The sequence below is a fragment of the Centruroides vittatus genome, unplaced genomic scaffold (assembly GCF_030686945.1).
Source record: "Centruroides vittatus isolate TY-2023 unplaced genomic scaffold, ASM3068694v2 contig_630, whole genome shotgun sequence".
Taxonomy (NCBI): Eukaryota; Metazoa; Arthropoda; class Arachnida; order Scorpiones; family Buthidae; genus Centruroides; species Centruroides vittatus.
The window spans coordinates 2,105,956-2,132,540 of record NW_027122387.1 but is presented as its reverse complement, the minus strand read 5'-3'; the positions used below and the strand labels follow the sequence as shown (position 1 = coordinate 2,132,540).

Below are 26,585 nucleotides of genomic sequence, written 5' to 3'. Positions count from 1 at the left end.
ATGTTTTTAAAATATTATTTAAGAAGACCTCCATATCCATGCTTGATTACACATAATTTGAATTTTTTCAAGAAGTAAATTTGAAACCATTACTTTTTCCATAAGACTAACTATTTTTAATAGCCTACGTAAATAAACTGATTTTCATTAAAATTATATGATAAATTTACCAACGATATCATATTACATTATTTTTCCGGCTACAAATTTTGACTCTTATAGTGTGATATAAGTAAATGGAGATAACTTCGAAAAAGTCGAAAACTGCAACTAGAGATATTCCCAGCCAAATTCCTATAAAACCACCAATGTAGCTGAATAATTCGATTGACTAAATAAAAAATAAATTATATATTATTAGTAGGAAAAGTTGTATTATTTCATAAGTTTCGTAAGGCTATACTAACCTGAAATTTAGGTTTATATTCATGTATAACCAGTTCTGAATTCTTGAAAAATAAATTTAACACTGCATAAGGTTTACTGTATGAAAAAATAATAGAAATTTTAACTTTGAATCGTTTTTCATGAAAAATAATATATATATATATACTTGAATACCTTTTATGATGTCCATGACTATGAATATCTTCAAATGAGACTTCCTAGATATTAAATTTTAAAATAACACGAAGAAACAAACTTGAAAAATAAAATTAAAGTACAGTAGACCCCTATAACACGGTAGATACGTTCCGTGTTATACGAATCCGTGTTATACGAACCCGTGTTATAGGGTGGTCTACTGTATGTTTCTTATGCTAACTCATTGCTTCTAAAATTCTGAGAAAGTTAAAACTCAAGTAACTTACATGAAAGTTGTGAATTGGTAATTTTTGAATATCGTATTCGAAAATAGTGAAACTTTAAAGATATAGAATGACCATTACTTCATCAAAAGTAAATATTACTACAATGTAGATTCTCTTACATGTAAATAAAATAGGCTATGAACTTTTAGCAAGGTGAAAAACACTTACATACAATCTCTTTGACATTCACTATAACAAGACTCCACATTTGTTTGATTTAAACAAGTATAGACTTCTAAGAAATATAGAAAATAAAGTGGAAAAGTAGTATATAATTTTTTATACGATCAGGTTAATATAAGCGACACTCACCTCCTATTTCGCAAAATTTTTCATCAATAACAAAGGGATATTCGGGAGAAATGCATCCACAACTCTTTATCCAAAGTCTTTTTTTACACTCATATAAACAACGCTGCAAAAATGTACATTAAATATTTAAAAATTAAACATAAAATTTAAATTATTTTTACACACAAAAGTTTTATCACTTACAGCACGAGATAATACTTTATCAAATGGTATGTTGTTGGTATTTCTGTATCGAGTACAATTGGTGCCATATGGTGAGGGTAGTGATGATTTCCTCAACTATCGTATATAAAATTAAGATTTGTAAATTAATTAACTATATTTTTTTACTTTTAATAAAAGCATTTAAACTTACAGGTTTCAGTTGAATTATGTATCTATATTTTGGATTGATCGGAAATCCGTTTATAAATGGGTTAATGATATAGTCTTTAGAATGAATTGCCACCATAGCACCGAGTGGATAAGTTGGGCAGAATATATCTGCTGGATTGAACTGCACGAAAACCTCTCCAACTTTACGTGGATCTTTCACTAAAATTAATATAAGTACGAGCAATTATTTATAGTAACATCGTCACACTGCCGGGCTATAATTTTTAATTTATTTAATTTAAAATATATGCTCTCCACCTCAAATTAGTATTGTAGTGTCTTGCCCCTGTGCATCGTACTTTTCCATTAGCACTATTTGCTTGGTTTGTTACGTTATGGCAACGTAACACTTCGGCGATCTGCCTAGGAGATGCCTTCCGGGAGGTGTTTTTTAAGGGTAACTGGTCTCTATTCAAGCGTGGACAAAACCCGGAAAACTACATGTGGCTAACCCGTCCTGGCGAGACGTGAAACCACGACCGAATTTCCAGTGTTCAGGGAACGGGACCGCTTGGCCACTGGAAATTTTCGTTCAATCTGATGGCTGCAGTAAAATATCTTTGCACATGATAAAATACCTACAAACATTTTTGAATTGAGATGTTTCTCATTACAGCATTTGTGTCAGTTTCCAGATAACAAAGGCGAAATTTAGATTCCGAGTGTATTCCTTCTGGACAATTTTTTACCTACTTCTTACACTCGCTTTAACAGAACTCCAAATATTTTGAATTGTATTCATATGGCAACTGCAGGGTACTCGGCAGCGTATTGTAATTTCTGGAAGTTTTTTCTTCTGCTGTTATTTCTTCAATACGGGTATGGGCAGAGCATTATCTGAAACAATGATATTATCTTGCAAGTTTCGCCCATTTCGTTTTACATATCTTAAAGAACGCCTCGAAAAACGGAGAAAAATTTTTCCTTTTGAAAGCTCTTCGCTTTTTCACAGATCACCAAGCCAGTTGAAGATATAGCCTACAATATACAGATTAAGTCCTTTGCTGTTTGATAATTTAATAACAGTTCGTGTTAAAATAGGAGCACGTCCCTTCCTATGTCTGCAATACAAATTGAAGTTCGTTTCGTCCGAATAAAATACAGGTAACCCCCGTATAACACGGCACTTCTATAGCACAGATTCGCTCTAACACGGTTCGAGAATTGGGAACATCCCCCGTTTAACACGGCACTTCTATAGCTCGGGTTCACTCTAACGTGGTTCGGGAATTACGTAAAACCCTCGTACATGAAATGTAATAAAAACTGTTGCCAGTTGATGATGCTCAAGCTGAGATCATCATATAGGATGAATAATCCTGTGGTAAAATATTTACTTAAGTAATAAATAAGTATTTTACCCATGAAAAAAAATCTACTATATATAAAGCTGAAAAACCGGATTCTATCAACGTATGCCAAAAATGGCCGCTAGGGGCGCCCCTAGCAAGTATTTAAATTAATTTAAATTGACAATATAAATTATTTTATATTTATTTTATATTTTTACAGTATAATATTCAGTATATTGTTATTTTTATTTGTAATTTTGTATGTCCCGATGCCTGGCATTGAGCCTTTTGACTTGTGAATAATAAATTCGATTTAAAGAAGGATTTAACAGCATGTTTTTTAATTCTTGGAACCTAACCCCCCTTTTCGCATTAGTTCTTTGTTTCGTATAATACGGATTCGCATAACAAGGCAATTTTTTGAACGTAACTCTCGTGTTATACGGGGGTACCTGTAAATTTCTATTCAGCTATAGTTTCCAAGTTAATAATAATAATAATAAATGTTTATTTGACATAATTGAATACATCATCAAAGGGGAAGAAAACAACGCAAAAAACAACTTTTAACTCAAACCATATAATTTCTTTAACATCTTGTTAAATTTAAACACATCCGAAAAGTTTGAATTAGAATTACCGCGCAACATTCTTGAGTACCCACGGACATATTATTACCACAATTACTAAACATGTGGAAGCACCAGTTACTATAACTACACATCTGATTACAAGTTTACACACCAAAGAATCGCTTCTTGACTTAGCACAATTTAACCCCAACCTCACTATCTGTCTTTTCGCCACTACAGATAACCTGCCATGCCAAAATCAGGCTTAACCATGCGATAATAACGTAACAACTCAGAATTATTCAACACAATCCTCATCTCCTGTAATTTCAATTCTATACATCTCAATATTATGGACGGTATTCGTTCTTTCCATCTATCAGTTTGTTTCTCAATAACCATATCACCGAATCCCAGCCACTCCAGCCAGTTTTTAAAATTCAGCCCATGAATTACTCTCCGCTTTCAACCACATTCTTTCCATACTGATTCTGAGTAACCTATCCCTAGATAATTCCAATATTCTTACATAATACTTTAGAACTGCTTTTATAAAAAAGATTTTCAACAGTACCCGTCCAGTTTCCCATAAAACAGCAACATTCGATGCGTGAAATCTGAGGCCCAACATCATCTTCAAAAATACTCTATGAATTAGCTCAAAGATGCTGACATTAGCCAAACCCCAGACCTGAGTACCATAAGACATAACGGATTTAACTGTTGAGTCAAATAACCTGAGATATGGAGAATACGAGGTTAACCCTGAAATATTGAAAAATTTCCATAATTTCACAAAGCACCTTTAGGTTTCCTCGCAGTCATCTCAAAGTGATCCTTCATGTTATATTATATTTAAACCAGATACCCAAATTCTTATATTTTTCAACTATTTCAATTTCTTCTTTATCCAAAAGCCATTTAAGTTTACTTGATCTTTTATTACCATTTTGAAAGACCATTATCTCAGTTTTTTTAATATTAATTTATATTCCAAGTTATTTTCAACGTACGATTTCCTTAGCTCTTTGTTCTCACTAGAGTTCATTCCTTGTGGAAGACTGTGCACGTTTTTATAAAATATTAAAACCCCGATGTTTTAAAATGTTTTAAAATTGTCTAGTGAGAAATGGCGATACTGTACCTTTTTATTGTAAACGTTCAAGAATACTTTTTAGCGTTACTTCTCCCTTCAGAACGTTTCCTTCAACCTTTTCTTCACCCCTTTTTCTTCCTAGTGGGCTAAGTTTGCAAAAGCAGGCAGCCCCTCCTTCTTTATTAGAGTATTAGAGTATTATTAGAGTGTTAGCTGACCATATTTTTCTGGTAGCCAATTTTCACATAGTTTCCTGTGATAAAATACGAAAACGTTTTCCTCCACGTTTCTTACGAAATATTGTACGTTTCCTTTAGACAGTCAATAATAAACAGTATTTTTTCAGGTGTATTTAGTTTTATCAGTGAGTAAACCATATTGTAAAATTTATAATAATTCGTAAAAACGTAGATATTATACTGTATTACTTTTATATTATGTATTAATTTTAATTTCTATAATTAATTGAAAATAGATGTATACTTACGAAACAGACGTCTATCCATAACATGTACAGTACTTTTAATAGTGTTATTTTCAGAAAGAGGGTTTCCTAAATCTATTGAGTAACAATTCCGGTATTTTAAATTTACATCCAAAGCAATAGTACGAATAATATCATTTCTGAAAAACAGTAATATCTGAAAGTAACATTACATAATTAATTGTTAAACAAATAATAGAAATTCATACCTTTCAAGTATTAATGGTAAAATATCTTCTGACCTGACACCAAATTCATTAATAATTGATCGCTGGTATTGAGCCGTTTCATAGAAATAGTTACCAGGAAACTAAATGTAGAATAAAAGTTTCGATTATTTTATTAATTGTATTATTAATTTAAATTACTTTTATAGGCATTTTATGCACGAAATATAACTAACAAGGTAAAAGACAGGTTTTGTTTTGGGGTTCGGAAACGGATGAATCCGTTTTACATTGTTTCTTACGGAAAAATTTCTTTCGGTTTGAGAACAATTCGGTTTCCGAACAACTTTACGAACGAATTAAGTTCGTAAACCGAGGTTTGACTGTAATTCATTTCGACATTTTAAAGTTGTTCTATCATTAACTGTTTACTATTTAATGCTAAATGGTACCATACTCTTATTGATAAATACATTAATTAACAAGGTTATTCTTACTGCTAAAATTAATTATCTTTAAATAAATAATACAAGTTAATTAACATGTTTACAACCATTTAAAAGTTATTTAATTAATAAATTATATTGATACGATATAAAACTTTATACTATAAAACGTTAAAAATTGAGTTAACATTCTATGTAGACATTTCAAAGATTTTACATAATGCCAACCTTGGCACTTTGTGTCCCTTCACAGCACTTTTCTCATTTCTCTTGCAATTTATTAAAAGTAATTGTATAAACAATATTAATTTCATATAGTTTAACTAAATACAATAGAACCCCGATTTGACGGACTAATTCGTCCAAAAGTGTGTTCGTTAAAGCTAAAACTCCGTTAAATCGAGGTCTTACCATATTCAATAACTGTAAGTAATAAAACTTAATGAAGAATAACTAATCAATGATAGAGCAAAACAAATTGCTGTAAACAGTTCAGTAGAAATTAATAATTTACAGATGATATTGAATTTAACTTCCGTTGAAATCATCCGTTATTCTTTCAAAGTTTTTTACTAGGCTCTTATATTCGCCACGTCCCTAATCAATGGTTAATTTCTAAAATAAATACCCTCCCCAAAACGGTCCCTATTTAGGTGTTACAAAGCGTGAAGAAAATCCCAAAAATACCACGTGACCAGGTCGTTGGCCAGGCGGAACCCACGACCAACTGCCATTCAGTGGTTTTATTTACTAAACCACTGGTGGGCCCGACATTGTAATGATGTCACAATAAATAATTAATAGCCGTTATAGATAGCAGATACCAGAGTTCCAATCGATAATACCATAAATAGATAAAATTATATTAAATATTTACCACTAAATCTTCTTCAGTAATATTGTGAATCTCACAAAAACGATGGAAGCGATCACAAAACACCTTTACATTCTTAAGTTTAGCACATTGTTTTGAAAATTTTCTGCAATAACTGCTACGTCGAATCCTATAAATATATGTATAATGAAAATAAGTATGTGGCCCAATTAAAATAATTGTTTTTAAACATGATTTATTATTCAATCAACACGCTTATTTATTTATAAAATTAGTAATTATCAAAATGCAATTCGTATTAATTAATTAATGTTTTTAGTTCCAAATTTTCTATTGATTTATTTTAATTATTTTATAATCAAAGGTTATTATAAACTCTTCTAATTTCATAGATTAAATAAAACTGTACTTACGAATTCATGTCGCAAATTGTTACCATTGGTTTTGGTAGATCTTTAGTGTCTTTATGCTCGATCAAAATATTCAGAGTCGTTGGATACGTGAAATAAAAAAGAAAAAATTGAATTAATTGAAAGATAAACCCAATTAAACAGGCAATAAAAATGAATAGCTTGAAAAACATTCTTCTACAGTTTCGTTCTCTTGCAATTTGTGCAATTCCTGTCATTGTAACATTTTCTAGAAGTTTTCTAAGGTGTATGGGCCTACGTTCGTTCTTTGTCATTGGAATTTGGATGCATTCTATGCTCTCGTCGCCCATCTCAAATAAATCAGGCGGAGTCAGTTATTAAGTTACAAAATACAGTAAAAATATAACAACAAAATCTTGCCTTTTTAGATGTACAGTACACTCTGTTTTATCTGTTTTCCATATAATATTTTGAAAGTTTCTTGCCTATACTATGAAAAATCACGAATATCCACATTTAGGAATGATAAAATAATCTGTAAGCTCAGTTAACCAGTTTTTGTTGATGAGTACTTGGCTTATGTAATGGAATTTCGGTTCGTGTGTTACCAGATAGGTGTGCCATTCCCAAATGCCTGACATCACGTTTGTTTCGTCACGTATCATACAGTACTCAGCGCATGTTTGCATTAACAATAATGTACTTTATTTATAGAACATTAAATGTCTTTTCGTATAAATTTACTCTAATTATTTTTCTCTTTCTGAAAGCAAAGTTGCGTATGTTTAATGAATAATTTATATATTCCTTCTCATAAACGTAATTTCTAGAAATAATAAATTGATTTTTAAAGATAGACATAGGTGTAATCAGAAGACTTATATATAAAAGTTAACAATCAGCCGCTAAATTGGCGAGCCAAGTGCCCGTGATTAAAATTTTAAATAAGTAGATCATTGTAATTGCGCTTTAGTTTGTTGATAATAACTTAGATAAAATATGTAAAACTTCGGTAAATTATCTACAGACTTCACTCCCCTATTTCGTAAAATATAATATACATTTTTTTCCGAGAAATTGCGCTAATAACTTTTGGGAGTTACATTACTTGTTGACAGATACGCTTTACATTTTAATTTCTCCAGAAGATATTCTTAATGATACTTCGTGTAAACATAAAATTACTTCAATAGAAATGATAATTTTATTTGTATTAAGGTAAAATTTACTATAAATCATTTAAAATAAAAGTAAAGAACACAGATTTTCTGATTGTTCTGTTTCAATTTCTACTGTGTAATGAATTGATCAATGTTAATTTATCAACGCTTCGTATTATAATATTTTCGAACGCGAAATAGAAAGAAGTTTCATTAATAAATGCAATAGTTTAATCTATAGTCGTTTAGTACATTTTTAAAAAGTTGCTAATGTATAATTACTTAGCATTTACATAGTTAATTCTCTCTCTGGTGATTTGATATAGAAAAATACAAATGACTTCCAAGAAATCACATACTGCAATTAGAGATATTCCCAGCCACATTCCGATATACCCTCCGACGTAACCGAATAATTCGACTGGCTGAATAAAAACAAATGTTACAAATTGTTAAAAATATTTATATTCTATGATAAAAGTATTATATTTACCTGAAACATCGGTTTAAATTTATGTGTAATCAATTCTGGATTTTTGAAAAATAAATTTATCGCTGCCAATGGTTTTCTTTATAGGAAAAAATATTTATGTATAAGTTTGTATAATTCCTAATACTTTCTTTTTATTATTTTAAAAATACAAATTACTTTTTTTTTCTGTATGGTGGTGTGTGTTTTTGATTTTAAAATCCTAAAATAAATTATATGTAATTAAAAATACAGTTGCGCTTTATAATTCAATAAATAATCATCCATAACTTACATGTAGAATAGAAGTTGGAAACTTTTCCACATTATATTCGAAAGCGACGTAACTTAAAAAAATAATAAAATAAAAAGAAATTTCAAGAAATGCGTTTAGAAGAATTCTTAGCCACAAAAACTTTTAATTAATTTACGTATTCATAAGCAGTGAAGAGCCTCGAAGAAAAAGTCGGCTCTTCTCGTGTTAAATAAAATTTAATAAAAAATCGTTAATACTGAATAAATAATTATGTTCGATGGTATTAATGAAATTAATAGTGGTTAAGTAATGTAAAAAATTTATAATTTTGTATCGTAAGAACGTGAATGCGCATAAAACAAATACAAAATGATACATTGTAATCTTGGACGAATGTTACGGCTCACGCTCTCGTGTGATCAATGAAAGTGTTTCATTGCGAGATGGAAGGAAAAGTTAAAGATAAATACGTTAGTGACGATATATTATAAATGTTTCTTTTTAAAAAAAAATTTGCATAATTATACTTTTGTCACGTATTGTGTAAACCAACAGAATGTAAAACGTTGTGATGTAAACCAGAGTTCCGCTCACGGAAAATCCAGTTGTTTGTCAATGAATAGTAATTATGTCTGTAACCGTTAGGTTTCTCGTCATCTATATATTTGTAAACAATGTTAAGATTGAAATTTAATACACGAATACCCCCGAAAGCATAAAAATCAAACTTTATAGCAGCAACAAAAAATGTTAATATTTCATATATCAACGTAAAAGATTTTTCTGTGCGAAGGTTTATTATAAGCTGTACTCGTGTAATTACTATATTTAGTACTGATTAAACTTAAAAACAGAATAATATATTTAATCGTTTAAGGGCTTTTCTCGGGAATGCGAACTTTCCAATTATTTACAATATTTTTACAAACTCATCTCTATCCTCGACATTAGGATGTTCTTATCTTTTTATATTAATTAATGAGACAAAGCTTCAATTTCAATAATGGTTCATAGCGGATTAAACAAAACAGAGTTTAACTTTGTGCAAATGTAACTTACTGTTTCTTAAATATAAAAATTTTCTCCCAGGAAGTTACTCAACCGGTTGCTGACTTTTTATTTTAACAGAAGCCTTTCGAGGCGAGAGAATTCTCGACGTAGGGTGTGGCCCGACTGTTCACAGAATGGCAGCCCCGAGTGAATATTTCTCGGAAATCGTTCTATCCGATTATTCCGAGCACAATCGCGAAGCGGTTCGCAAATGGGTAAAAGACGAATCGTCGGCGAAGGATTGGGATACTTTGATGCCGATAGAAGTGTTACTCGAAGGATTTCGGTATGTTTTATTATGTAAATATTTATTTAATTTTTTATAAAATTCCAGAAATAATTCATTCAATATTTAACATGTATGTAATTAAATTTTACCCCGAATTATACTGTACTCCTCCAGTGTAATTCAGAGTTTGCACATAAATAAGTGCATCGTACATTGGACATTAAACGAATAGCCTTTTTATTGTAGCTATAATTTGATAGGCTATTCGTTCAATGTGTATTTAAGCTAGAAGCGTACTTAATTTAATAATATAATAATGCACTTTCTTATTAGAAAATCTCCTGCGTGGTATCCTCCTCGGCGGATAGCGCAATACTGGGCTATCTACCGATATTTCTATATACATACCAAATTCTGTTCTCTAGAATTTATGACATTTGAAAATCTACGTATCGAGTTAAATACTGCTTTGCCAATTCCTTCGCGTTGGTTAATCGAAATAAACGAAAGAAAAATGGTTCCAAACTTTGCGTCTGGACTATATTTTATCGCATTCCAACGTAATAACAGCAACATTACTTTCTAAAATCCCATCGTTTGTAGCCTAAGTATATTAACTGTAATTAATAATGCATTTCAAATTAATCACAATAATATTAATGTTATAATTTTTTAAATATAAGTTATATATTTTATTGAGGTAATTACTTTTATTTAATTTTAATTATTTATTTAACAGAAACGTAGACGAAGGAATAAATGAAATCAAACTTCGATTGAGACAAAAAATAAAAGAAGTAATTCCTTGCGACGTCTTGCAAAAAGACATCATTCCCTCGGACGTAGGAAAGTTTGATGTGTTGTTTACCTCTTTATGCTTAGAATCGGCTTGCGCCACATTAGAAGATTTTAAATCCGCTGTTAAAAATTTCAGCAATTACCTTTTGCCAAATGGTGGATTAGTAACGGTGACGACATTAGATACTTCCTATTATTATGTAGGAAATAATAGACTTCCATGTCTCCCAGTAAGTAAAGAGTATGTAAATGAAGCGTTGAAGGAAGCGGGATTCATTAAAAACCATTATTATTTTATGGAAAACAATCGTGAACTGGCAGTTGCCGAATTTTGTGTCAGGCTGACCTCTACTAGGCCCCCCATAACAATACCCTGGCTACGCCAATGGTTGTCACGACGTTTATTATTACAGTTATTACTTTAAAGTCACCCACGCGTCGGCCTTTCGTTAACTAGCGTCATTGTGCAGTAAACAACCTGTACATTTAGTTGCGCCGGTTCTTAGGCCCCGTAATTTAAATTTTCCTGGGCCCCATGAATCTATAACGCGTCTCAGTGAGTATGATATTCTGGGCGGTTATCCAGCGGATGGTGTCGGTATTGGTAGATTATTCGTGGTATATAGAAGTTTGGAGATTTGAAAGCCATCTGATTTCTTCATAAGACTGGTTTGAAATGCAAAATAAAGCATTTACGAATTCACGCACAGTGGAGAAAATCCTTCGAAAGTAATCATTAGCGTTTTACTACAATGGGGCTACATAGGAGACTGCTATATCGTTGTCATACAAAAGTATTTATAAAAGTTTATTTTCATCAAGCGATCATAATACAAAACAAATTTAAAATCTAAAACATTTTGTTGATCTCTCTCCAAATCTTACATTTTTGAAATTAATAAAATGAAATTAATCGGCTTGTGAGTGATAAAATTATAATAAATCACTCGTATAAGACCACATAAGTTGTAGAAAACAGAATTTCTAAAATTAATCGTTTCCACAGACAACAATTAATGACGCGCGACAACAATATCTTTGTTTTTCGATTGTTATATCGAAGAGAATTGTTTTATGCGATTTTAAAGAAACATGAGTCAAAAGACAAAATTTTTTTGGAGGTGGATTGGTAGGATCTTCGGACGAAGTCCTCCAATTCAAGACAGGAGTGAGCGGAGAGTGGAGGAGACAAATGATCCTCCACAGGATGCAGAACGGGACGACCCCAAGATATATTGGGACAAGACCGAGATAGCCGGATTGAGAAAGGCTTTCGTTAAGTTCGAAAAGGAGTTGGAGACAGATGATCCTCCACAAGATGCAGACGTCAGCGGGCTTCCGGCACAATCGTCGGAATATTCTTATGATCCAGAAGTTGGAGGACTTCCGTCAGAGTCCTCGGAAATTCAATACGATACAGACGTCAGTGAGTTTTCTTCGGGGTCTTCGACACATCATTCCGAAAGTATAGAGCGGGACGACCCCAAGATATATTGGGACAAGATCGAGATAGCCAAATTGAGAAAGGCTTTCGGTCGGTTCGAAAACGAGTTGGAGGACGAAGCAAATTTCCAGCGCGCAATGTTCGGAGGTCCTCCGCAAAGTAAGAAGTTGAAGATAAACTGGATCTTCTCTCGCTGTTGCTTCGGTAGGGCCTAGAAATCGAAAACTCGTTTCTCTTACGAACGGCCTTTCGAGTAAGCGCCATTTTGACAAATTACGCATTCGCTTAGTTCGCTTTATTCATCGACGAAATATTTAAATTTAAATTTATTTTTACAGTCCTGGTATGCGGGCTGCTAATGTGAACGTAGCTGTAAGGAAGAAATTTAAAGAATTTTTAGAAACAATTTGTCGATTGTTTTGAGAGAATAAACGAAAATGTATAAAACTGTGAGACGGATCTCGGTCATTTCTTGTGAAAGCGAGATTATACCCTATCTGTGACAGAATAATAATACCTGGATATGACGAATACTCCGTTTTCGTCAAATCCAGGTATTATTATCAAGTCCAAGGGTGATTAGTGAATAGACTTATTTCAAGTAAAAAAATATTGAATTCACGTAATTGTTGTTTAAAGATTGAGTGTAGTCAATTTTATCATCATTACGGTTTAATATTGGTCAACGAACGGATTTTAATAACGTTTCGAATAAACTAAAATCGTAAACATTTACTCCATTTTCATATTTGTATTTATACATTCGCGTATCAAAATTAAGATTTCCTGTATAATCCGAATTTCGTGTGATATTTTATCTAAATGTAAAATATTTTGTAAATGTAAAATTAGTAATTATCATCACGCGATATGCAATTTTCGTCAATTTCGTTTATGAACTTTGATATTTCCATGTAAAAACTCATTTTATAACAATGAAATTTATGGACAGAGGAAATCCCTCTATATTCATTACTTATAAACTAATTTCGTCCATAGTGGACGAGTGAAAATAAATCACTGAAACCCTGGCAGTTGTTCGTAGGATTGCACTTTGCCAACGGTGTTTTCGGATTTTTCTCCCATAGAAAGTTTTTCCGGGAGGGATTTCCCTTCGCACATCATCCTTGTTTTATCTCATTAATTCTACAATGCGGTGAACAGATTTTATCAAACGTTTATTGCGAGATGTAAAATTTTCGATACAATAATTTATTTTTGCAAATCCAAGTTTTATTACACGTAAAAAGTTCCGAAGTATTATTTTGGAATTTCGAACATGCAACTCGTCTTCTTACAGTATTCCACACGTTCTATGAGATTCGGGTCCAGAGATCTGCTGACCATTTTATGTGACAAATATAGTTGATGCCGAGAAAATCGCTGACGAGTGCAACCCTGTGTTTGCGGGTATTATTGTTCATATAAAGAAACCTTCATCCATTCGCAAAAATTTCATACGAAGTTTTAAAACCTCGTCTCTGTACCTTCTTCCTCTAATACCCCTTGCAATAAGGGGGAGCTCAGTCTGGCTATTAAGCATGCTCTCGGACCATGCTAGCAACACCTGTAAACTGGTTAACAATAATGTTAGCGTGATATGTAATTTCTCACGGCCAATTTTCTAAAATTATTATTCATCTATTAGAAAAATTCTTTATTCCCCTACTGTACACAATTTGAAGAATTTTTACCAGGGTAGGCTGAAAAGTAATGCACACGTGCTTGTAGAACACGAACAAAAACAAATAGCAATATCGGGCAAAAGGTACATTAAAGTACAATTCTTAAGCTTTAAAATCGTATACTTATTTTTCAACATAGTCACCGCTAAGGCATATAAAATTAAAATAATAATAGTGATAATACTGTATATAAAATTATTAACAATTTTAAATAAGCTAATGCATAATATTAATTTTTATTTAATTGTTAAGTTTTAAATTATCTCTGTAAGATATTAAAAAAATTGTTAATAACTTTATTTATTTCATTTTACTTTAAATATTAGACACAATTGCTCTTCACACTGCTTTCATTTCATACGGTTACTTGTTTAGTAATTAATTTTCAATTAAGAATGCTTATTTTAAATTTACTATTATATTAATATCACGTAGAAACAACAAATATTTACATCATTAAATGTTACGTTAATTTGAATTTTAACTAAGAAAAAATTTTAACGTCGATAGTTTGAATGGCAAAAGTTTAAAACTTAAATTTCACAAACAATTTATTTTTTTATAATACAATTCCGCAGGTGTGACTATTTGAGAACCCGTGTTACAGAAATAAAATCCTTTTTAAATAAATATATTTGATAATATTTTCAATAAAATGCTTGGAATTGTAAAACATTTTATCGTTTGATTTTAGCTTAATTTTTCGGCTGATATGGACAATCATTTGAATACCGAAACACACGAGAAGTATAAACTCTCAAAAAATACCACTTACCAGAATTTTTAGTCTTGTATAGAAATCATTTAAGTCAAGAAACTTTTAATTTTAGTTTTACGTTACGATGTCAATATTTCTTACTACGTAATAATCAACATACTTGAAAGAAGAATATTACATTATATTTCCTTTGAATTAAGTTTTTTTATTCAATTAAAGTTTTGATAAGAATTAAAACTCCTTTTAATTGAGTTTTGGTGATAGGAACTTCTTTCACGTTGTTGTATACAAGTCCGTTTAAGTTTATTCCTCGTCGGCAAGGAATTCTCCAACTACACACACTCTCGATCGTGCAAGAATATAAATTCGCATAAATATATAACGCCAGTTTTAAACTTGGTCGGAGCTTGCAATTAAATTTTTTTACGTGACGTTTTGTTCCATTGTCTGGTCGTTTCATAACTCAAATCAATACTTAATTAGGATCCATGCAGGCCCACTGGCGCTGCAAACCCTGAATTCCCGATTGAATATACTCTTATATACGTGATTCTATACGCCCGAAGTATATGGAGTCACAGTAACGGTCTAAAAGAACCTACTTTATTCACCGTATAATATAGATAGCACCAAGATTGCAATATTGGAATGCGAAACATTCGTTAAAACGAAAACTCCTAGAAAATATACCGATAAAACAAGCGGTAGATTGGACAAGTGGTGTTAAGTGGTTGGACGACAGTCCGAGTGACCCGAGATCTAATCCGGACGGGTCGAAAATTTTTGGGTGTTAGTTCTTTACGACTCGGGCGCTTCATCGTGGACCTGGCCGAACATATAATAGGCTAGTTAGAAGCAAAGTCTTAGTACTCACAGGTCATGTATTAACAAAAAAGATGGAACGACACGATTATTAATAAATTTTAATTTTGGACATACAGTAATTTAAATAAAATTTGGTAAAAAAATCGTTAATACCGAATAAATAATTATGTTCAGTATTTATAAAAGTTTATTTTCTTTAAGCGATCATAATACAAAACAATTTTAAAATCTAAAACATTTTGTTCATCTCTCTCCAAATCTTACATTTTTGAAATTAATAAAATGAAATTAATCGGCTTGTGAGTGATAAAATTATAATAAATCACTCGAATAAGATAACATAAGTTGTAGAAAACAGAATTTCCAAAATTAATCGTTTCCACAGACAACAATTAATGACACGCGACAACAATATTTTTGTTGTTAGATTGTTATATCGAAGAGAATTGTTTTATGCGATTTTAAAGAAACATGAGTCAAAAGACAAAATTTTTTTGGAGGTGGATTGGTAGGATCTTCGGACGAAGTCCTCCAATTCAAGACAGGAGTGAGCGGAGAGTGGAGGAGACAAATGATCCTCCACAGGATGCAGAACGGGACGACCCCAAGATATATTGGGACAAGACCGAGATAGCCGGATTGAGAAAGGCTTTCGTTAAGTTCGAAAAGGAGTTGGAGACAGATGATCCTCCACAAGATGCAGACGTCAGCGGGCTTCCGGCACAATCGTCGGAATATTCTTATGATCCAGAAGTTGGAGGACTTCCGTCAGAGTCCTCGGAAATTCAATACGATACAGACGTCAGTGAGTTTTCTTCGGGGTCTTCGACACATCATTCCGAAAGTATAGAGCGGGACGACCCCAAGATATATTGGGACAAGATCGAGATAGCCAAATTGAGAAAGGCTTTCGGTCGGTTCGAAAACGAGTTGGAGGACGAAGCAAATTTCCAGCGCGCAATGTTCGGAGGTCCTCCGCAAAGTAAGAAGTTGAAGATAAACTGGATCTTCTCTCGCTGTTGCTTCGGTAGGGCCTAGAAATCGAAAACTCGTTTCTCTTACGAACGGCCTTTCGAGTAAGCGCCATTTTGACAAATTACGCATTCGCTTAGTTCGCTTTATTCATCGACGAAATATTTAAATTTAAATTTATTTTTACAGTCCTGGTATGCGGGCTGCTAATGTGAACGTAGCTGTAAGGAAGAAATTTAAAGAATTTTTAGAAACAATTTGTCGATTGTTTTGAGAGAATAAACGAAAATGTATAAAACTGTGAGACGGATCTCGGTCATTTCTTGTGAAAGCGAGATTATACCCTATCTGTGACAGAATAATAATACCTGGATATGACGAATACTCCGTTTTCGTCAAATCCAGGTATTATTATCAAGTCCAAGGGTGATTAGTGAATAGACTTATTTCAAGTAAAAAAATATTGAATTCACGTAATTGTTGTTTAAAGATTGAGTGTAGTCAATTTTATCATCATTACGGTTTAATATTGGTCAACGAACTTATCTTAATTGTGTACCTGTGGTTTATATTAGTATATTAAGAATAAAAGTTATCGCTAGCGAAGATTAAAGAAAAATTACTAATTTCACTAATTTTCAATTATACTTTACATTTTTACAATAAGAAATAAATAATGAATAGTTATAAATTTTCTAAGAAACTTACTTACTTACATTCCTTCTGACATTCGTTGTAACAAGACGTCACATTTATTTTATTGTTACTATAAAAATCGGCTAGAAAATATTGAATATTTAATAAAAATACTCGAATTAAATTTTCGAATTCAAGAAGAAGTATTAGATACACTTACCGGTTGCATCGCAAAAGCGTTCTTTTGTATCAATAACAAAAGGATATTCGGTAGATACACATCCACATTCATCTATCCAAATTTTTCTTTTGCATTCATACAAGCAATGCTATACGACATAAAAGACAAATAAATGAAATACTATTTGACACGCCATTACCGATAACAGTTATGTTACATAGTATATCTTACATCACGATTCCGTATCTTGTTCAATGATTCGTTGGTCTTTTTTGATTAATAAGTGCAGTTTGTACTGTAAGGAGCCGGCAGTAATGATTTCATTTCCTAATAAATCTTGTATATCAGTGATAATATTGAATTTTTTTATTAGTGTTTTGTGTAAACACTTACTGTTTTCAATAGGACCATATACACACTTTCGGGTTGAACAAAAAATCCATTTATGAAAGGATTATCGATTGAATCTTTAGAATGGATCGATATCATAGCGCCAATTTGATAATAAGGACATAATATATTTTGGGGTTGAAATGTATAAAAATTGTACCAATGGAATTTGAATCTGGAACTAAATTTAAATATATAATTGCGATAAAAATAGCAAAAGGGTAAGTTCAATTCAAGTACATAATTGTTGAAATGTTTGAAAACGTAAGTTTGTCCTTTAAGTTTTAAAAAGCGGGGTTTTTTTTTCTTTTTTAATCCTGCTGTTACTATATTAAATTAATTAACTATTTTAAACTGTCAAAAAGACTAATGACATTTTCTACTTCCTGTATATTACTCTAGATTATAAGGTAGGAAACACATATAGGCCTATCTTGTTTTTTTTTCTAAACAACAGCTAACGTACATTTTTAATAACAACATTTTACATTAGTCTGATAAATTAGTAATAAAATAACAGAATATAAATACAGCCTGTATTTAGTTCATTAGTGTTTTCAACTGAATAGATTAAATTAATTCGGTTCCACATTAATGTAACTTCATTTGCTTAACTTTAATTTAACTTTAATTACACTTAATTTATTTAACCTTAATTCCTTAACATTAATAATAGCAATAGCTACAAGGAGGAGAAGATTATTCAATTAAATATAACTAGGATTTTAAAGAAATTAGCTCGAATTTGTCACTAGATGACTCATTATACTTTAAAATCTATCCAGTTAATTGAATGTTATTTAACAACGAATGAATTAAAATACGCTATACGCGTTATAAGGAGTTATATTTTGAAAATGGAAACAATATGAACTAAATATGAACGAATACTACTTGTGAGTGATTTAAGGTGTTATAAAATTACACTAGCATTAAGGTTTGTTTAACATTAATGCCTTTAACCCCTTGTATATTATTATCTGCCATGTCTGCTGGAGTAAATTATGCAAAATAATACTATCTTCAATGATCTCTCTTGTTTATTTTCTATTCTCCAAACAATTAGAATTTTTATTAAAAATAACATATCATTTCGTTCAAGCGTAGTTAAACGAGATATTTTATATCAACATCCAAACTATATTAATGTTTTCTTACCTTTTATAATGGAGCATAGAAGTACAATAAATTCAGCACTAATTACTCATTTTTTTATTATAATTTCATACTAGTTGGCGCGATTTACGAGCAATTGATATTTTATAGTTATATCATTACACAAACTTACCAAAATATTAGAAGCTGACTAAAGGTGTTTTCTGGTTAGTTTTATAAAGTAGTGGCTCCCGAATTATTATAGATATTACAGTTCATCCATAGCGAAACGACGAGTTAAGAGTAAAGTATATGTATTAATGAGGAGAGGAGTATAAGTAGATGCGAGGTATTAAAATACAAAGTGTTGCGGGGAGGCAATTTTGATTAATTTTATCAACATTTTACATCCATTAAAACTTAAAGTTTATCTCCACTTGAGTTTAAGCAATTTAGAAAAATTTCAAATGAATTTCTGCAATTAATGTAAGAACTGTTTATGTGGTTTTTATTGTATATTTTTATTGTTGTGTGTTGCAATTTTGTTCTAACCGTGCGCTATTATGATAAATAAATAATTAATAAAATTTCATTTTACAATATAGAAGAATAGTTTCGAAAACGTTACTGAACAATTAGTAAAATTTCAGTGCAATAATTTATTTATTATAACAGTTGTTAACGCTATTCAATAAAAGACAGATGTAAACACTTGATATTTACCATGGCGTAATGCAGAATTTCTTCTCCTATTTTTTATTTATAGTGTAATTTTTATTAAAATCGCTTATTATAGAATTTTATACACAGTTTAATAAGTAAGTATAAATGAATTTTCGATGCAGGGATTCAAAAAAAATTACAGTATTTATATCATTTAATCTCTGGTTCTAATAAGAGTTTTATCTTTGTGAATAAAATTTTCATTATGATTATTAATTGTTAAAAATATACAAAAATGTGAATTTTGATGATATCTAGAGAATATTATAATTTTATTTTCAGATAATAATTAGGTATTTTAATGAATTTACATAATTTTTCTCTCTTTTCTTTCTGGGAACTAAGAGGGCTTTCCACTTAAAGTTCGTTCCATGCCCTTTAAATATGATTAAAGTAAAATTATATACGATAATAATTTTTATTAATATAAATTCATATTTAAAATTACAAAATGTATTAAGTAGTTATATCGTTACAGTAGATATTGCATAGAATTTGAATTATAAGGCATTTTATTCAATGTATATTTTAAAATTCATCTTTAAATATTCGTATTAAAGTAAAATATTTAATAATAATTTTATTTTTTTAAAGCTAATTTCGGAATTTTTCCCTTTAAGCTATAGGAAAAGTAAACAAGTAGAGTTTCCAGTAAATCGAAAACAGCAATTAAAGATATTCCCAACCAAATTCCCACGTAGCCTCCAATGTATCCAAATACTTCAATCACCTATAATAATAATATAAAAAGATCATTTCAAATGATATATTTAATAACTAAATATTTTAAGATCGAAATAAGTATAAACTTACTTGAAATTGTGGCTTATATTTATATATTAAAATTTCGGGACTTTTTAGAAAAAAACTCAGAAGTGCATGCTTAATTCTAATGAATAAAAAATCAATATGTAAGTAATAATAAATTAATCAAATTTTTTTTCGAATTAAATCAAATTTGCCTGTTTCCGTGTTCGATAACCGATTCGGGATTCTTTAAAGCGTCGGTACACTAAAAATAAATATAAAATATTCAATACAAATTATGTTTTTAGACTTTTTACAATTATTTATCTTATAAAATCTAGACTTACATTGCCGCATTCTATGGGCGATTCATCCACGCTATATCGAAAAGTGTAATATCTGAAATTCATTTAGTAGGTTAAAGTTACTTATAAAAAATTTAAGTACATCTCTACTGTCTAAAATCATTTTTTTAAATATCTGACCTGCAGTTTACAGGGCACTTTTGGTAGCAATCTTCATTATTTAAGTTTCTAACACATTGTAGAGAATCTGTGATGAAAAATAAACTTAATTATAAAATGTTTTATAAACAATTGTAAATGCTAATAACGAGTAAAATCGTCATTAAGTCTGACTCTACTGGAGATAAACACGTGCCCTTTATCTCCCCATCCTATCGACCTTTAACCACCAAAATTTAGTAGTATCAATCCCCCTAATACACAAATTTTTATATAATAGAAAATATATAAGTAAGCATCTTACCGAAATCTTCGCAAAATTTTCCTTCGAAGCGAAATGGATATTCTTCACCGACACAGCCACACTTTTTTATCCAATTCTCTTTACTACATTCGATTAAGCAGCGCTAAACGTTTTAAATTAAAAACTGTCAGTCTAATTTGGCTTAACTTTATATTTATACAGAAATAAAAATACTCGCATCTCGACTATACAGTATGTGTCTCGTTTTACCGTGACTTCGATCATACTTTTTACAATTTGTTCTATAAGGAGCAGGCAACAGATTGTGTTCAATCTGAAATAATATTATTTGTAAATACTACACTTTATCAAATAATATTACATAATTTATTTTTCACTTACAATTCTCAATTGGATTCCGTATTTCCTACCGGGTCTAATAAGCACACCATTGATAAAAGGATTAATTAGTTGAGTCCTCGAGTGAACTGACAATCTGGCACCGACGGGAATAGTCGGGTAAAATGTTTCTTCGGGATTAAATGTAACATTCATCTCCACAAATATGTTGGATTCTGTTACTGAACAAAATGTCATTATTTTTACTTTATAAAGTACACTGGACATAATATAAAACTCTTTATACGAAGTTTGTATTAAGAAAGATTCAGTTAGCCATCTTGCTTTTTCTCTATTTTTCTAGACAAATTCTAAATAAGCTCGTCTCACGGTGTTTGTCTCGGCTCAAATTTTGAGCAACCATATTAACACCACATTGAGTGGTGTTAATATGGTTGTGGAGCTGTTACAGTAATTGCATTGTGTTGGCTATTTATATTAAGAAAACAAGAAATTGCATACCAAGTCTTTTCGAATAATGAATGTAATTCTCCTTTGCGAATTCGTTAGAATAGACTTTGGACAAATCAACCGTATAACATTTTCTAATCTCTACTCCATCATTTGCTAAAATAACACGATTAGAGAAATTTCTGTAAAAACAATTAAAAAAGCCTGTTTTAGAATCCATATTATTTTTAATTTACGTTTAGAATTATATATATATATTACCTATAAGGATTTAGCATATCTTCCACTCCGTCACCATATTTTTCTATGAGAGTTCGATTGTGAGAAGTATAATAATAATAATGCGGTAGAGGAAACTAAAATATAAACGAAAGTATATAAATAAGGACATTATCGATTAATTGTCACGTCATTTGTAAAGGTAGTTTTAATTAAAATTAAATATATACATTATAATCACAAAGAATTTTTAAATCTCTAAGATGACGTGAATAAAATACGAGAAATTGGTTTAAACTGTATATTATTACATTTATTACTGAAATGGCCACCCGTAACCGAGCGTATAGGTTTCTAGTTTCAGAATAAGTCTATCTTGATCGTAAATTGGACAATAATAGATCATACGGTCGACGGTGTCTAGGTTTTCTGTAGAGCAAAAGCAAGAGGCAGTTTTTGCCTCTTGCTTTATACGTGCTCAGTAAGTAGTATACGTGCTTAGTATACGTGCTTAGTAGTATACGTGCTCAGTATACGTGCTTAGTTGTTATATACGTGCTCAGTAAGTAGTTGAGCAGTAGCAAACGTTAAATCTCTAAGTGGTGATGAGAACCTGCATTCAACACTAGGAAAATAAAGTTATTCTACCAGTTTTACTGCTCAACTATTGTTGATTCCACTTTTGCATAGCGTTGTAATAAATATAATTTTGCGTGAGAAGCTGCGTGAGAGAAAGATGCGAGTGTAGTCCTTTGCAGCTGACATAGCCTCAAAGTCGGCTTTTTCCTTTTCTAGTATGCCAGTATGGCCACGAACAAACATAAAAATTATCTTATTTACAAGATTTTTAATATGGTGCTGGATATATGTGATTTTATTGCTATTGCAATTAGGATTTAATAGAGATTTTAGGACAGACTAAGAATCATTGTAAATGTTGATAGACAGAGTTTTCTTTGGTAGTGAAGTGGCCCACTGAACAGTTTCGTAGTCATCATCTTCTTCAGCTTGATATGTGGGGGTATCTGTACCTTCTAACATATTTTGGGCAAAATATGCCAGTTTGGAGGAAGATACAGATACTTGAGCAGACACGAAGGGGGCTTTTGGACCCATCTGTGTAGATATTAATGTCTGCATGGTTATCCATGGAGGAAGCAGATGACACCAAACGTACCCTGGAGATAACCTTGTTTACGGGGTGATGATCAGAGATAGGGTAATCGCAATATAGTAGGATTTGAACAGCCGTAGATAGGAGTAGAGACTGTCGTTGAGTCTCGACGTTTGTAGTTCTGATGTAGTAATTTAGAACCTTTTCCACAATACATAGCGGCAAAGGAAGGACCTCCGCTAGAATCAGAGAAGCGTTAGTAAAAACAGTTCTGCAGCGCTTCGAAATTCTGATGGCAAACTGTCCTTGAAGAGGGAGTAATTTACTTGCTACTGAATTTTTACTGGTTACATGACCCCAGCTAGAGGCCGCGTAAAGTTGCATCGGTTGTATTGCCCCATTATATAGAGTTTTATAAGCTTTATGATTTAATCCCCCGGTGCACCTAGCACATTTTAGCAGCGTGTAGTTTATTTTTTCGGCCTTAGCCAAAATGTAATTAATATGGTAACGGAATGTGGTTTCTCTCTTGTTTATTTTGTATGACGTTTCTGTTTACACTTGTTAGTCGATCTGTCGAAGTATTTTGCGTTTTTTTTTTGTGAAAATTAAAATTAATATAAAAATGAAAATTATGCCTAAATATTACGTAAGATAGGGAAGGGGAGGGGGAATTAAAGAAAATATTACGGTTTCTTATACAGGGGTGGGTGAGTGTCTAGAATGACCGAAATCGCTCTTACAAATTTATGGACGGCCCTTCCCAAAATTTCGTGGCACACCACAAATAAAAATATACAAAAAGTATAGACAGGACTTACCAAACATTCTAAGTTACTGTATTTTTTACATGTGATACTTTACATCTTTAAATAAATGTTTTTCGGCAGTCGTTAGTCATTCGGATAGTTCGGATTAGTCATTAGTTAATAATTATTTATACAAAACTATGGATTCAACTGCTAATAAAAAATCCCGAAAAATAATCTATTTAGACTGCATAGAACGTATTTTTTGTAACAAGATATTGCAATTTCCACGTAAAGAACAAGCAGAAGAGATGCTAGCTTACATAATTCATTATTATGTTCTATTGAGAATGTGCTAAACAAAAAATTATTTGCGTAGGTTGGAAAGCGAGGGAAAAAACGCACAAAGATGCTCTGGTAGTAAATTTTTATTGTATTATAATAATGAATAAATGACTGAAAACAGAAAATGTCTACTCTCTAATTACTTAATCTCTCTCTGGACAGTTCGCATTAACTTTATAGTATATTAAAGCAAAACTAGTACTTATAATGACTACACTTCAATGAGGAAAATACACAACTTTACATCTGGCAGATTCTAGACAAACGATGAAAGGAATGCACCGGTTTTAGTGCATCTGAGTTATTAAAATTCCCTTACCTTTTCTTTCTTACACCGCGGTAAAAAGTAAAAATTCAAGTAAGAAAATTTAATTAACACTACTTATTTTCTCGTATTATCAAATCGAAGCAAGCCTGCCCTTAGAAATTTTTCATATTTAATTAATATTGTTATTATATTATTTTAAGTTTTTAAGAAATCAAAATGGAAATAATTTAATTTATATATTTATAATCTTACCAATAAATCTTCATCATTATAATTTTCTTTTTGACAAAAATGGTGAAAGTGCTGGCAGAAGTTCCTTACGTTTTTCGGCTTCTCACAATTATCAGGAAAATCTCTACAGTACATTGTTCTTCGTACCCTGTACATCGAAAGGTAATAAATTTATAAAATACATTAAAGTGTAATCATTTACGTTAAATCAAACAAAATTAAACATACTCGTTAAGATTACAAATAGTAACCATTGGTTTTGGTAGTTTCTTTATAGTTTTATATTTCACGAGGATTTCTAAACTCGTTGGATATGTGAAATAAAAAGAAAGGAACGTTCCCAACTGATAGAGGAAACCAGTTAAACAAGCAACGAAGACAAATAATTTGAATATTCTTCGTTTATTATTGCCCTCCGTAACTATCTGAGGAATTCCGGTCATCAATACTTTTTCTAATAAATGGACCAAATATACACGTTTCTCTTCGTTAGTCGGTCTTAAAATATATTTGTTTCCTTCCGATTTCACCTAAAAACAATCATAATATTTACTCTTATCGCATTTATTATAATAAATAAAGTAATTAAATTATAATACATCAAAATACTTATTATAATCAGTTCAATATTAAGGTTGATTATTGATATAATATTTCAATTGAAAAATTCTGGAATGAAAATACACTAAATTTTTATTACTATGAACGTTAGAACGGGGACAGAGTATAAAATACAGGCATTAAAAAATTAAAATTAGGTATAAAGATATCACACAATCGATTAGTAAAAGACTAGTTAAGAAATACAATGGATTTTCAATGGAAATTGGCCCGTGAATAGTTGTTAGACACGTCAATAAAACCCGGAAAGTTTCACGTGGCCTGTAGTGTTTTGTGGTTTTATTCACTCGTTAGCGCTGTGAGTGCCCTTCGCGAATTCTCCGAAAGGCACTCGCTCCGCAAACCTCTGGGATGTGTGCAAAATTCTTATGTACAATACTTTAAAAGTTTAATGACATTTGCATTTAGATAACAGGTCGTTTACCTTTTGTTTTCTCCTCTTTAAGGGCGAAACATATATAAAATTAATTTCAGCTTAAAGTTTTAGATAATGTATATGAAAATAATCAAACAGAAAGTATACCACAAAAAATTTGAATACTGCCAAACACATAAAAAAACTCGAAGAAAACTAGTTGGGTTTTCAAAATAGATAATTGGAAGTTTTGATCACATGTCTTTAGGGGTTAATAAGCCGTTATTAATTAAATAAATGTTCAAGCAAAAAGCAAATAATTTAATGTTAAATCTGCAGTTAATAGATGTACAGTGGAATCTCCAATAATAGCCAGCTGTAAACTGTGTTTTTACGACAATGCATACAAAATAACCTCTCCTCTGAACAACGGCCACAATGGCCGTTGTTCGGAGGGTTGAATGTATTATAATATTTAATTTATAGTGCATCTATTATGAATTAATTAACAGTGTATTCTTTTTAATGTTTATTTTTATTAAAAATAGCGAATAAAAATTATCACGCGTAATTCATAGTAAAACAAAAGAGCTTAAACAACATTTACTTTGTAAATTTTCCAACAATTTAACTGTTAGAAATTAGACAATTAAACGTTTTAGTCATTTTCTATAATAACTTCAATGAATAATTCGATTTTTTTTTTTATTTCAAATACTAAAATGTAATAAGTTAAAATCAATTTTACTTGAGTAAGGCATCTATCGCTATTCACAAAACTGATGCCGCGGTCTCCATGTAGCCTACTTTCTTGAATATGGTTCATTTTGGCCTAAAATAAATAAATAAATTATATTAAATTAAAAAAGAAGTATAAGAATCTAACTGTAGACAGGCCTAAATGATGAATGTTTATATACGATTTATCTGAAAATAATAAGGAATTAACAGTAAATATACGTACCTTGTCGACTAAACCGAAATAAATTTAGTATTTTACAAGAAACAGAAAATATTAAATGTCG

General features: G+C 31.0%; 1 protein-coding gene and 1 long non-coding RNA gene across 2 annotated transcripts; both read right to left on the bottom strand.

Moving 5' to 3' along the window:
- Positions 1 to 89: 89 nt before the first annotated feature.
- Positions 90 to 26,585, bottom strand: LOC136979596 (uncharacterized). The gene is made up of 24 exons (XM_067275614.1): positions 26,525 to 26,585; positions 26,309 to 26,392; positions 24,813 to 25,114; positions 24,606 to 24,732; positions 21,920 to 22,014; positions 21,710 to 21,840; positions 21,251 to 21,429; positions 21,069 to 21,182; positions 17,225 to 17,333; positions 17,081 to 17,147; positions 8,687 to 8,738; positions 8,282 to 8,347; positions 6,805 to 7,112; positions 6,434 to 6,560; positions 5,153 to 5,253; positions 4,947 to 5,083; positions 1,480 to 1,658; positions 1,308 to 1,403; positions 1,125 to 1,227; positions 981 to 1,047; positions 813 to 864; positions 562 to 605; positions 408 to 483; positions 90 to 331 (listed from the first exon to the last, which is right to left on the bottom strand). Exons 2-24 carry the CDS (start codon positions 26,384 to 26,386, stop codon positions 179 to 181), a joined length of 2,763 nt encoding a protein of 920 aa, XP_067131715.1. The 5' UTR covers positions 26,387 to 26,392; positions 26,525 to 26,585; the 3' UTR covers positions 90 to 178.
- LOC136979623 (uncharacterized) lies at positions 20,488 to 21,016 on the bottom strand. Its single transcript, XR_010881409.1, has 3 exons — positions 20,909 to 21,016; positions 20,626 to 20,692; positions 20,488 to 20,539 (listed from the first exon to the last, which is right to left on the bottom strand). It is a non-coding gene; the product is annotated as an uncharacterized lncRNA (long non-coding RNA).

Excerpts from the sequence above, each read along its gene's own strand:
- LOC136979596 (XM_067275614.1), bottom strand. The coding sequence starts at position 26,386 with ATGAACCATATTCAAGAAAGTAGGCTACATGGAGACCGCGGCATCAGT. Across the intron at positions 7,113-8,281 it reads TGGGAATATCTCTAATTGCA|ATGGGCGACGAGAGCATAGA; the intron begins GTATGTGATTTC and ends GATTTATTTGAG. Across the intron at positions 1,228-1,307 it reads ATAAAGTATTATCTCGTGCT|CGTTGTTTATATGAGTGTAA; the intron begins GTAAGTGATAAA and ends ACATTTTTGCAG.